Consider the following 13,042-nt stretch of genomic DNA (forward strand, 5'->3'; position numbering starts at 1 on the left):
CACCGTTTTGTGTGTCGTTTCATGCATTGGGCTCTGAGCCACCATCCATGTCCCTCCAAACTTGTTGACTCAAGGACAGGTTCAGGCATGATGTAGGTCATGATGACATTCCACATACGTTTTTCCACCCGGTATTTCCCCCTGAAAATAACTACAAGGAAACAAAGCTATGAAACTGGAAGACAAGGGTAATATACGGAAATCACGTCATTAGATCAAATGTTGCAGATGAGATGGTTATCGACACTCCCCGAGACTTGCCATGATGACAGGGTTTGAGGTGGAAAGATGAGACATACAGTAGTTGATCACTGCAGCTTCGCAGACAGAGATAAGCCCCCTCTCTTTAAACCACACCTCTAAAATATGTTTTGAACGCCTCCTCTGTCTGAGAGACCAGTGCCAGATCCAGTGTGCAGGGGAGCAGGCACACTGACAGAAAAGGTCTGTTTCTTCAACTATTTGGAATCATCTTTTAGTGACCATACATGTGTATATATTTACAGTACATATACTGTATATATTACGTCCGATGTATGCTTTCTCAATGTTTTGACAGTGCAAGCTGGGGTGCACTGTCTGACTGAGGGTCAGAAGCAGCTTCGGGCTCTCAGAAGGGTGTTGTAGAATTTGACGCGTCTCGGTGAGGAGAGAAATCACTGCCTCAAGTACTCACTGGGTGAGAGGGTAGCTCAAAGGTCTTCCAGCTGTTACTACCACTGAGAAGAAAACTGCTGATACTACGATTACAAAGCCTGTGGAAATAGTATTACTGCAGGACACCTGGCAAAGACGAGCTCGTTAAAAAAAAAACTATGGATGCGTTTGGGAATTCAACACTGATGACAAATGTGACGCCGGCTCCTGACCACTGCAACACCACTAATCCTGTCACATATAAGATCCTCTCATGGCTGATGATTGGAGAGTTTGCGCTGGGCCTGCCTCTCAACCTCACGGTCCTCTACATCTTCCTCTTCAGGTTTGGGGAAAACCACTTACATCCACTCATATGCATACATTTCACATTGCATGTTATAACTATGGCATTTAATTGTAATTTGACATGGGAACCTATATTAACTTTTCGCCTTTCATAATTCAGCATATCTTAGGGCAAATTAATGTGCCCAGAGGAAGCCCCATGGAAAGTTTCCTGCTCGACATGGCCAGATTGTCTTAATTTGTGGGAGGGCAATAAAAAAAAGGAATAAAATCTGTTCCAAATTGTGCAGTGGTTAACCAATGCACAAAGTAAAATCCTCAGTGTGAATGTATACATTTGTAACTGGGTGCACAAATGTAACTAAATGGACCGGTTACATTTGTACAAACTCTGAATTAAATGAACACTGAGGACTTTACTGTGCATTTGATCAATTGTTACAAGTTTGCAAAGATCTCTATCATAATGGAGGATGTTGACTGCTGAGCCCTTTATCTCATGAGCATGTTTGGAGTGATGCTGTATTGCACTCAAAGTTTAGTTTTATGTCACTTTATGACTACTGCTCTATGGTCTGGTCATCTGCTGCAAGGGGTGATCTCGAGAAAATCTAGGTTGTCCAAAATAGGGCAGTCCAGATGGTCCTGGGTTGTTCACTATGATCCAACATGAGCTGCATGCTTGCTTGCCTCTCTTGTCTTTCTTTAAACAGGTACTGTCCAGGTCAATCATGACTCATGAGTGGTAAAGATCTTGTACTGCTTGGTCAGAGAACTAATGTTTTAACCTGCTGTGAAACCTCTACTGCATCCACAGTAAATTGTTTTTGTTTGTTTTACTCATAATGAACCTTTTAATTACTGTATTATGTATTGCGTGTCAAGTCCTGACTTTTAAACTTTTGGGATTCACAATTTATGTTTACTAACTGTAATTATGTTTGTTTGTTTTTTACCCCAGGGAGACTAGCTGGTTGCTAGGGCACCAGCTAATGTGGTTCTGTAATCAAATCAAATCAAATATAAATCAAATCAAATGCTCTCTGGATGAGGTTGGACAACAGCCACACAAACATCTTTCTTAAAACATTACATATACTGAGTCCTGAGTTTATCATTGCCGGATACATAAGGTAATATGTAACAAGAGCATACTGTGATTTGTACCTACAGATGAATGAACACACCAAGGTTCGGTCTAAAAGGCTTATATAAATCATTGTTTTGTGCTCATCATGCTATTTTTGAAAAATCATGAAAATGTGACGCAAGTCTTTGAATATATATTCTTTCAGAGCGAAACATTTTTAACTCAAAACTCAAAGACAAATACAGAGAATTGATCATAATTCTGGGGGTCCTTGACGTGAAAATGGTTGAGCACCACTGACACAAACTGTCATGATTCAAGTGTCAAGACATTTGTAGAATCAGTTATCGGGTCTAAATGGGTTAAATGCCACTTTTGTTTCGTTTCCTGCTCAGGTTCAAGTTCTGGAAGACCAACAGTATCTTCCTCTTCAACATCGTGGTGGCTGATTTCCTGCTAGTCGTGTGTCTTCCAGCCAAGGCCTACCACTTCCAGCATGGCGTGAGGCGCAGCAGCAATAGATTTGTGTGCCAGACCATGCTCTTCATGCTGTTCCTCAACCGAGGAGCCAGCATCGCCTTCCTGACCTCCATGTCACTCGACCGCTACTTCAACGTGGTCCACCTCGGGCGGGGGAACTTCATCAGGGTCATGAAGAAGTCGCCTCAGATCTCCATCCTCATCTGGCTCCTCCTGCTACCTCTCACCATCCCCACCATGCTGAAGACCTTTGAGTGTTGCAACAGCCACGGACGCATGTTCGAGACTGACCCCCAAGATATCACTGACACTTTCAGAGAGGTACAGATCGGACTTGTTTTCTCTTAAGAAAAGATAATCTTGTGTTTTTAAATGAGAAAGATCACACACGAAAGGCCAAACCACACCAAAGGGTTGGGTCGGGACAAAACTGTTTTAAGAAAAAGCACACATTGAATTGCAAGGAGCTGCATTGGTGTGGTTGACCTTAAAAAGGTTTTGTCCTGACCCGACCCATTGGTGTGGTTTGGGCTTAAAACCGACCATCAAGATGAGAACTGGTGCCTCTCAAACAGCGACCACAGCAGCATCATATGGAATTAAGGTTGGAGCACACAAACAGAGAATCTTAAACATCTTACAATGAATGCACCACGTCTGTGTGTACAGTATGTACGTGTGTACGTATACTGTACATGTGAACGTCTGTAATCCACATACCTCGAGAACAATTCGCCCCACCCACTTCAAATTTGACACACAGATCCACACCACCACCCACTACCACAGGGAGTGCAGTACCCGGTGTCGAGACGGTCAGATACACGGTTGTCCAGAACCACCATAAAAGGCTCTGGCCAGACTCTGCCAGTGGACTAATGAGCCTAAGTCAGCTCACCTGTACAATTCCCAGCATGGCAACACCACACTTTTCACAGTCAGTTTGCACTCTTCAGACACATGCAGGCAGACAGACAGATACAGAGATCTCCAAATATGGAGACAAAAGGGACACAGACAGATGGTGAGAAAGACCAATTTACCATGCATTTCTACCACAATCACAGTCATATAATATGATATGATATGTCCAATGAGTCGGTCGGTGTGAACTTGCCACCATTGGTGTGTGAATGTGAGGACGCTGGCATTGAGTGTTCGCTGCTTCACTTCCGAATGTACGAATGAATGGATCATTGTAAAGCGATTTGAGCACTTGGAAAAGCACTATAAAAATGCAATCCATTATTATATGTAATGAAGGGAGGAGTATAATTGGCTTCCCATTTCCCACACTGAATCATAATGAAGAAGACACTTGCTGTCGAAACATCCATGTGCTCCAGCCTTTTCCCTTATAACTTAATGTAATATCGAAAAGAAAACTTAAATTTAAAAACATGCTGTACCGCGTTCGTCAGGGTGAGTCACAAACCGAAACAAGTAAGAGATGTTTATCCTACTCATAGCTGCACGTAGCAGGGTACTGTAATCTGTTTGCGTGTTTGATTCCTAGAAAGATAACTTCAGAAGAGATTCTCCAATTTCTCCTGCATCTGAGCTCATATAATATACACACATGTCAGCTGATGATACATGGTCGTACTTAAGCCCCCTTCCCATTGCACTGAAAGACGTTATTCCAATCCACTGGCAATGTTCTATACTGGTGTAATGTATGAACAGCAGCCGGTGTCTATTAACCTTATATTTTATTCCATTAATCTCCCCACTCTCAACCTTGTATAATTTATGTAACTGTATTCACCCACAGCTTTAGTGGGAATGAAAGTGTCAGATTTCCATACCACATACAAAACTGCTTCATAAGAACAATGTTGACGTAATTAAGAGGTTCTCTAAAAACATGTGGCCAATCGATGACATCAGATATCATCTTTGACGCCAGTATAGTTATTAGTCATCTCCACTTTTTGAGGCAAGGTTTTAATTCAACTGCCATTGATTACAGTACAACATTTTAGTTTTAAAAAGTAAAAATGTGTAAAACAGTATGTGATTATATTGATTGTAAGTCCACTTACAGACAAGCTTAGCTTAACATTACTAAACTTCCCACTGCCTTACATTGCCCAAATAAAATGCTTCACAAGAAGTAGGGATGGGCGATATGAGATTTCTGGACAATATCGATATCAGATATAATTAATTGCCATTATGGGCTGGCCAATAACCGATATAAACCGTTGTCGATAATTATTTTCTGAAAAAGGCATATAAACACTGAATGTATTCCAAAACTAGGGATGCACTGTTATTGAAATGTTGGCACATATCCCAACATAAACAGCTTGAAAGTAATATTTTAATTAAAAAATGTTCCAACTCGTTGACCCTTTTGAAAGCTTCTGCAGCCTTCATCATCCCAAGAGGCGATTCTTTTGATATTGGTTCGATACCGATATTGCATTTTATGGCTGACATTGGCTAAAACCAATACCGATATGATGACTGATTAATTGCCTATCTGTGTTTCAAAACTAAGGCGACATCAGACAATCAGAATTAACGTTATTGTCACAGTTAAAAAAAAGTTAGTTAAGAGGATTTCTTCAACATGGCAGACCCAGGAATAATAGGGAAAAGAGAATAGAGGGGAAAGTAACACCTTAACACAGAACAGGTCAAACCAGTAAGACGCGCAAACGCAGCTCGTACATATTTGGGTTTTGGACGTATAGCTGCTTTGGGGACTCCTTATATGGTTATGGCTGAGTCATGGTGACACAAATCACTTAGCTCCATATATGGGCACAAAAGCGGGACAGACAGACAGACAAAGTTCAGTACAACGTACAGTATACATCTGCTTTTTGATCTATGGGAAAGACATCAGTAAACAGAGATTGTGGTGAAACACATTATACGAACGAGTAAGACGCGCAAACGCGGGAAGCGAACGCAGCTCGTACATATTTGGGTTTTGGACATATAGCTGCTTTGGGGACTCCTTATATGGTGCCCCTTTTGTGCCCATATATGGAGCTGAGTGGACCTGGCCCCTTTTGTGCCCATATATGGAGCTGAGTGATTGCTGATGCAACACACTCCATATTTGGATAGCGGGACAGACACACGGACAGACAGACAGACAGACACACACACAGACATGATCTGCTAGGTCTCATAGTAAGTGCTCACTGCGTTCGCAATGACTGGAAATTGCACCGCTGCAGAACGGAAAAGACTGCAGAGAGTGGTGCGAACAGCACAGCGCATCGTGGGAGGGGAGCTTTCCCCACTCCAGGAAATACACGAGAGACGTTGTGTGGCTAAGGCTGAGAGCATTATCAGGGACATCCATCACCCCAGCCACAGCCTGTTCAAACCACTTCCGCACCCACGGTCGGGCAAACGCTATATGAGCATCAAGAGCAGCACCAGACTCTTGAACAGTTTCTACCTGTCCACAATTAGACTGCTGAACAAGAGCTAGGATTGGTGACGCCACACAGACTGAACGGATTGGTCTCCTTTAGTAGAGACTACTCTATATATACAGTTATACAAGAGTCAATGCGCCAGTCAATGGTAAGAACCACATACCATTTCTGAAAGTTATTTTCCATCCAAAAGCCCACTAAGAATTGCCACTCTGACAGGCTGGGGTGTCACTCATTAGCTGGGGGTGTTGAATGTGAGGGCGGAGTCACGTCAGTCACTGGCAGGGTACAGCAGCAGTGGTAACAGTAATGTATGAGACAAAAATGTTGTTAATATTTCCTCATCTGAATCTTTTTGGGTGTGTTTTATTTTTATTTTCAGGTGGTCTTCTTCACGCAGATCCTCATCCCGTTCTTCATCCTCATCTATTGCACGGTGCGCATCGTCAACCGCCTGAAGAAGAAGACAGTCGGGGACAAGACCAAGTTGAAGCGGGCCGTGTGCCTGGTCATCTCGGTCATCCTGGTTTTCTCTGTGTGCTTCCTGCCGTGCACGCTGGCTAGGATGGCGCTGCTGTTTGTGCGGCTGAAGGAATGGCAGGAGGTGGAGAACGTGGTGGTGCAGGTGTATGACGCATTCATGGTGCTGTCGTACATCGACTGCCTGTTGGATCCGCTGGTCTACTGCTTCTGCTACTCTGGCTTTAAAGACGCCTACCTGAACACTTTCTGCCCCGCTGTCATACGCAGAAAGCTCAGTATCGACTTTTTCACTGGAACTATGACAACGACCGCTACCTCAGGAACTCGAATAACGTCGCCAGTTATTACACCAGTCACCCTGCCGATGATAGACAAGAACTGATTGTCTTTCGTTTTCACTGTTTTTGTTGTTCTTTCATCAGGGGTTGGCTTGCCATCCCAGAATGTGTTCTATTTTCAGAAGGGGTCAAGAGAAATTGGGACTTACAAGGACAACATGCTCCCAAAGGGTGCAGAGCCATTGAGCACGGGCCACATTATTCAGATATGACTTTTAGAATTGGCCCTTGTGTGATCTGCACTGTGCAATTTGGTCTCAAATCAGTTTAGGAGGATTTATGAAAGCTCAACTTTTATGAAAGCTGCTGCAAAAGAGCAATGATTTAGTTTATTTTCTTTTTTTCCTTTTCTTATTTTGCTTATAAGTCACCAAAATATCTGTGTCAATATTAGTGCATTTCTAATTCATGAACTTGAAAACTTATTACATCATCACATCCTTCAAAAATACATTTCATTTTCTTCTTAAAGTACACAATGATTTACTTGAATTTTAGGAGGCTGGCTGAATTTAAAGTACAATGCTTCAAGTCAGATGAAGCATGGATTATCTCAAAGCTCAGGCCTAGGGAGTTTTCTGACTGTCTGGCATTTCTGTTGATAATACATGAACATCAATTCAATCTGCATTCATTTCATATGAATATCCAATCCAATACCAAAAAAATGTGGATTAGATATGAATACAGCAAGGTAACCACTTAAGGCCTCTTTTATACTCGATTATTCGAAAATAGCTGATGTACAAGCGCTCCAATGCACAGTGATGCGTTGTAAGCTTCTAGATATGCTATTTTCAACATTATTTGAAAGATTGTGAAAGCATATGGAAGATTTTGGGAGGCCAGTGTGAAAGTGGTTAAAGGGCAAACAACACACATCCTCAGTAACCTGGTCCATGCTGCTGCATGCCAATGTGGTAGGGAATGAATGTACGTATAGTCAATGTGATTTAAGATCATTTGTGAGTGATTTCAATTGCAAAACATAAGACCCGTCTGAACTGAGTAGTACTGTACTGTACTGTACTGTACTGTACTGTACTGTACTGTACAATCTCCCCTCCCTGGGCTGTGTGTGTGTGTGTGTGTGTATGTGTGTGTGTGTGTGTGTGTTAGGCTGCGCAACAGACAGACACAGGAACACAGCCAGCCAGGGACACATACTGTAGCTGTCTATAGGAGTGGCTAGTACCACACAAAAACAGCAGGACCTGTCTACTGTCTTGTAACATAACATTTCAGCCGCAGTATTTCCCTATTACTCAACATCAGTCCATGTTGTTTCATAACTTATAAATTGCTCAACTATGTGGAGTAGTAGTGCTTTTCAAAAGCTGCTGATTTTTCTATATACCAAAATTATCACTGGAGGTTTTATAAGTGATACTTTATGGGCTTTTCAACTTTTCGCAGTGCAAAAGGTTAAGCTGTCATTCAGCTGAAACAATGAGGACAACTGGTCTTACACAAAGCAGTTGATCCACCCACTTCTCTATGGGTTAATCAAATTTTAACCAATAGAAAGTGTATTATTATTATTATTATTATTATTATATATTTTTACATTTTAGTGCAACTACTGTAGTTGACAGCACTGTTTAAGTTTGATTCAGGGTTACAGTTGTTGAAGTTTTGTCAGCACAGCAATAAAAGTTGACTTCTTAGTACTACAAAGTAAAGCGTTGATGGGAAAAAAATGGAATTTCAAAGTCCAGTGTGAATGAGGCCTTTTTAGAGATGGAAAACATGTCTAGACCATGGGAGATGTCTAGACCATGGGAAAATCTACCGAGAGAGGAATCAGATCTACTCCATACTGTTTGGTTTTAAATTAACTAATAAAACAAGGGGAAGTGCCTTTGAACTTTGTCAAAATAAACTGCAGTGAATTTGAGTCAAATGTTTTAGTGATGTTGCTTTAATAATGTTTTCATATCACTCAGGAAGTAAAGTTGTCCATTGGTCAGTGGTCTATAAATTATCCTCAATTACTTAATAGTCATCAAGGGAACGCTTATTTCTAGATAGATAGATAGATACCGTAGATAGACAGACAGACAGACAGACATAACGCCTTAGAGTGAGGGATACAGAGATAAATATTCCATATTTAAAATGACACATGACACCGCTAGTACATTGACATGGGCTTTTTAGGAGTTCAGATGAAAACAAAACAACCAAAAATATGTAATGAAAAACAGACACTCGTGAAACTGACCTCTCGTGAAACTGCCCATGGAGCATGAGGACACTGAAAGCTGGATACATTTTGGCGGAAAAGACCCTTTAAAACTACCAAGAGGATATCAGTTAAAAATATACACTGGTTATAGTGGTTAATACGGAAAATAGATGGTGGGGTGGTTATGGGGGAGAGGGTCCTATAAAAAATATCCCATCATGACCCACTAGTATCTCAGCAACACCAGGGCTTAGGGACTGTTAGAGACACAGAATACAACCGATAATAAGAATCTATATTATCTGCAACTTTACGAAACCTGTCTGTCTGTCTTTCACTGGCATAACTCGGACATCGTTTAACCTCAGGTGCCAAGTGGGAATTTGATCTGACCAACAATTTCCAAGAACTGCAAAACTGTATCTGTCCGCAGAGGATGCACCGAATCTCTTGAGTGTTTGGCGGTGTAGGAATTGCCTGATTGGCCAAGCTTTTGCGTCACATTTGTGCCACTCGGCCAATATGTAGACTTGTGTACAATGGAACCTCAATCGAGTAGAATGGGAATTGCATAAACATGTGGGACATTCGTTCCCAACTTGCGCTGTTCACGACCTGCATCGTTCCCGCACTGAGTACTCCAACAACCGATACAGCAAGTAACGGGTACAAGGGGTATTGCATAACCGTGTGGGGCATTCATTCACAACTTTCCATCGTCCCCGATTTACATCATCCCTGACTGCGTGGTCCCGAGTATAGGCTAGTGTATATCATAAATACTATTGCAGCATGGCCCTTAAAGGTATCTTCAGTGATTTCACTTAATTCAAAATATCACTTTTTTTCTTGTGATAATCCTCCCTGCTATAGTGTGCTGACCATATATGGAGTTCCTCCCTGTCCACAGTTAACCCCTGGGGTCAAAAAAGCTTAGGTTTGTTTTCGGCTAGAGGGTCCATCCTTCATCCAATCAGGATAGAGAGGTGCCTTCCTCCAATCATGTATCGAGTGCATTTGCACACACTCTTGTTACTGGGAGTACCGGGGGGTTTTCCAAATCACTGAATGCTCCTTTAATGCATTTCTAAAGTGTGAAAAATGCAAAACCATCTCAAGCCATCAGCTTAAAGCAATAAAGAACTGCACTACTGATTATATATGTACAGAACAGTATGTGTTATATTACTGTTTGTGAACAATGAACATACTTTGTATTATAAACAATATCACTGTAGATCTGAAAGGGCACACAGGAACTGCTCACCAATCACAAGCCACATTCAACTGAAATCAAAAGAAAAGGTGACACTACTGTAACTGTCAAAATGATTGATGGAATGTTTTGATAGATGCTAATTATTCTATGCAGATACAGTATATTAGTTAGTTGTTCACATTACGATATTTAGAAAGATGTATACTTTTTAACTACAAATGCTAACAATGTTATTTAGATGTCATGTTTAGACAGATGCCAGGTTTAATGTTTACCTGGTATCCTAGTTAATTTGTAGCACTTACTTGTTTTCTTTGCTCTTGTTTGTTGACTAGGGTTCATGCCATTTAAGTTGCTGGATATGCCTACATTGTAAAAGCTATTAAGCCTCATCATTCTATGATAAATAGTTCAGAAGTTGTGTATGTTTAATCATTTGTAAACAAATAATAAGATGAGACCAAAGAAAAAGCCTTTAATTTAAAGCTGCTAATGGATTGCCAGATTAAAATGCACCTACGTATTGCGGCACAACTGCCTTCATCAGGGTGACTAACAAGGTTACAGATAAAACAGAAGACGGAGTGCTCTGGGCATGTTCAGGTGTTTAGACAGATATCTTGTATTGTGGTGAGACAAGACAGTTGCTTCCACTCTCTCTTTGGCACAAGCCATGACGTTAGCGCCCTCTGCAGTCTACTGCAGGCATCTAGAGATGTTATTCAATCTATCACACCAAGGGCATGTGGGAATTTTGGGAAACCCTCACTGTCAACATCTGCATAGTGCATATACTGTTCCACTTAATAACACACAAAAAAGAAACAAAATGAAAAAACGGTTTGTAAGAAAAACAAGACATGAGTAGGAAATTACATCATACTGTAGCAGGTTCAGCACATGACCACAGAATAGAGGATAATCAAGCAAAATAAATCATCAACAAGCAAGACAAGTATCCTATACATTACAGCAGAAAAAGGAATACCAAACGAGTCGCCCCTTTACCAACTCACCACGGGCGTACAGCCCGCGAAACTGCGCGGCTTGGTATTCCTAAAGTAACCTAAGTAAAATATGCTTAAACGATTAAACCGAACCTTATTCCTACCTCAACCTCAGTAAAACTATGCCTAAACCTAACCCTATCCTATACCTAAACTTAACCCCAGTAAAACTATGCCTAACCCTAAACATATTTATAACCTTATTCTCAGTAAAACAAAATAAAGAATAGGGTTGGCAAATCAAGCAGGCGGTGTATTCTTGCTCGAGATGAAGAGACAAACAAGAAGTGCCAGTTTCTCAGCAATGTTGTTTATAAAGAGGTCCTGACAATATAAGTGCAGTGCCCGGTGTCGAGTCGGTCAGACCCATATATCAAATATTAATTTACAGATGTAAAATATGAAGTTTCACGGAATGTGGAATTGATGATTCCACATTGATTTATGATTCAGTATAGTGTTGTCATTGTGGACAGTGACATACTGTATTAGTGAGTACAATACAGACTAAAAATAGCATCATTATCTATCTAATAATTTAGCAGACGCTCGCTCGCTGTTTGTCAGTCAAGAGTACTTCCTTAGCATAGAGCAAGACAGCTGCTCGCTTTCTGCGCCATCTCACAACGCCACGACACACAGACCGCCTCACGGAACCTAGCGCCGCACAGCCCTGTCCTCCAACCTCAATCAGCCCTGCATTACACACACCACACATTCTAACATTCTTAATTAAATTTATTTGCGACAAAAAAAAAACATCTCCCCGCAAATCACGTGTCACCAGTGAAATGCATGGGACGGACACAGATTAATACTGGGACACACGTTTCCGCGCAACAGACCCACACGCCCACACTAAACATCATTTTTAATAGTTTAGCATTGCTTTGCTCAATGAATAAGAGAGATTGATTCTCTTCTTGTAAATAAATATTGTCCAAAGTGCAGAGTAGACTATTCTTGAATTTAATTTAGTTGGATGTGTGTGGTTTTGTAAACTTTCTGCAGTACTCACCTGTTCCCAATACAGCCAGTAATCTACTCTGCTCCTGTAGAACCCTCTCAAACTGCTGGATCTGCTGCCGAACCCAGGGGTCCTGATATAGGTGCCCTGGAACCTGCCAGGGGATAATAAAAAATGTTTCAACCTGGAAGTCAGTTTGCTCACAATAGTATTGTCCCATAGGTCTTCATGCATAAAATTAATAACACGACATAAATGACACGGTTTACACCTGTGAATATATAAACTGTATTTTTTGCTGCTATTGTATATGCTTAATTAAACTTGTATTAATTGTGTGTCGTTCAAAAAATGTATTTGTGGGGATGCTCTTATTGAACAAAACCTGTGAATATAATTAGCCTTTGTTTGCTACAAAGAACTTATTTTCTTAATTTATCCAAAGCCAAATATACATTTATTTGTAAATCATTGTGTGAACAAACAGTGTATAGTTAACTTCCAGACTGGCCTGCAAAAAAACCCTGTTTGACACTGAGGAAGACGAAAGTTGAAACGTCAGTCATCCCTGCGCATCAATAACCAAAAACGTGCAGGCCGGTCAAGTGGTCCTCCAGATTATTTTATTTGGCTAGTCTCCTGAAGTGCCCAGGTATTATACATGTATATCTTCTCTGCTGCATAAAGCACAGATGCCCAAGCATTTGCAATGTGGTGTTCTGCTGCCATCTACTGGGTCCAGAGAAGGGGACCAAGCATTACATTTTAAAGAAGTGTTTGTAACAAGTTACTGTTGGAAATGGAATATTAGTTACTATTTTAAGTTACTATTTTAAGTAATGTTACTTCTCACAATTTGCCTATATGACATCAAAGAGTGTTGGGTGTGCTGTTTTCCTGATTTGCTTTTGACTGTCTACA

At 41.0% G+C, this 13,042-nt stretch overlaps 1 protein-coding gene across 1 annotated transcript; it reads left to right on the plus strand.

Moving 5' to 3' along the window:
* Nucleotides 1-432: 432 nt before the first annotated feature.
* LOC308334195 (12-(S)-hydroxy-5,8,10,14-eicosatetraenoic acid receptor-like) lies at nt 433-8,630 on the plus strand. Its single transcript, XM_080790827.1, has 3 exons — nt 433-982; nt 2,431-2,836; nt 6,302-8,630. The coding sequence occupies exons 1-3, from the start codon at nt 816-818 to the stop codon at nt 6,782-6,784; spliced, it is 1,056 nt and encodes a 351-aa protein (XP_080646953.1). The 5' UTR covers nt 433-815; the 3' UTR covers nt 6,785-8,630.
* The last annotated feature ends 4,412 nt before the right edge of the window (nt 8,631-13,042 follow it).

Source organism: Protomyctophum bolini (genome assembly GCF_963924005.1).
Source record: "Protomyctophum bolini genome assembly, chromosome: 19".
Classification (NCBI taxonomy): Eukaryota; Metazoa; Chordata; class Actinopteri; order Myctophiformes; family Myctophidae; genus Protomyctophum; species Protomyctophum bolini.

Coding starts and splice junctions, on each gene's coding strand:
- LOC308334195 (XM_080790827.1), top strand. CDS start 816: ATGGATGCGTTTGGGAATTCAACACTGATGACAAATGTGACGCCGGCT. Junction 983..2,430: donor CTCTACATCTTCCTCTTCAG/GTTTGGGGAAAA, acceptor TTTCCTGCTCAG/GTTCAAGTTCTGGAAGACCA. Junction 2,837..6,301: donor TCACTGACACTTTCAGAGAG/GTACAGATCGGA, acceptor TTTTATTTTCAG/GTGGTCTTCTTCACGCAGAT.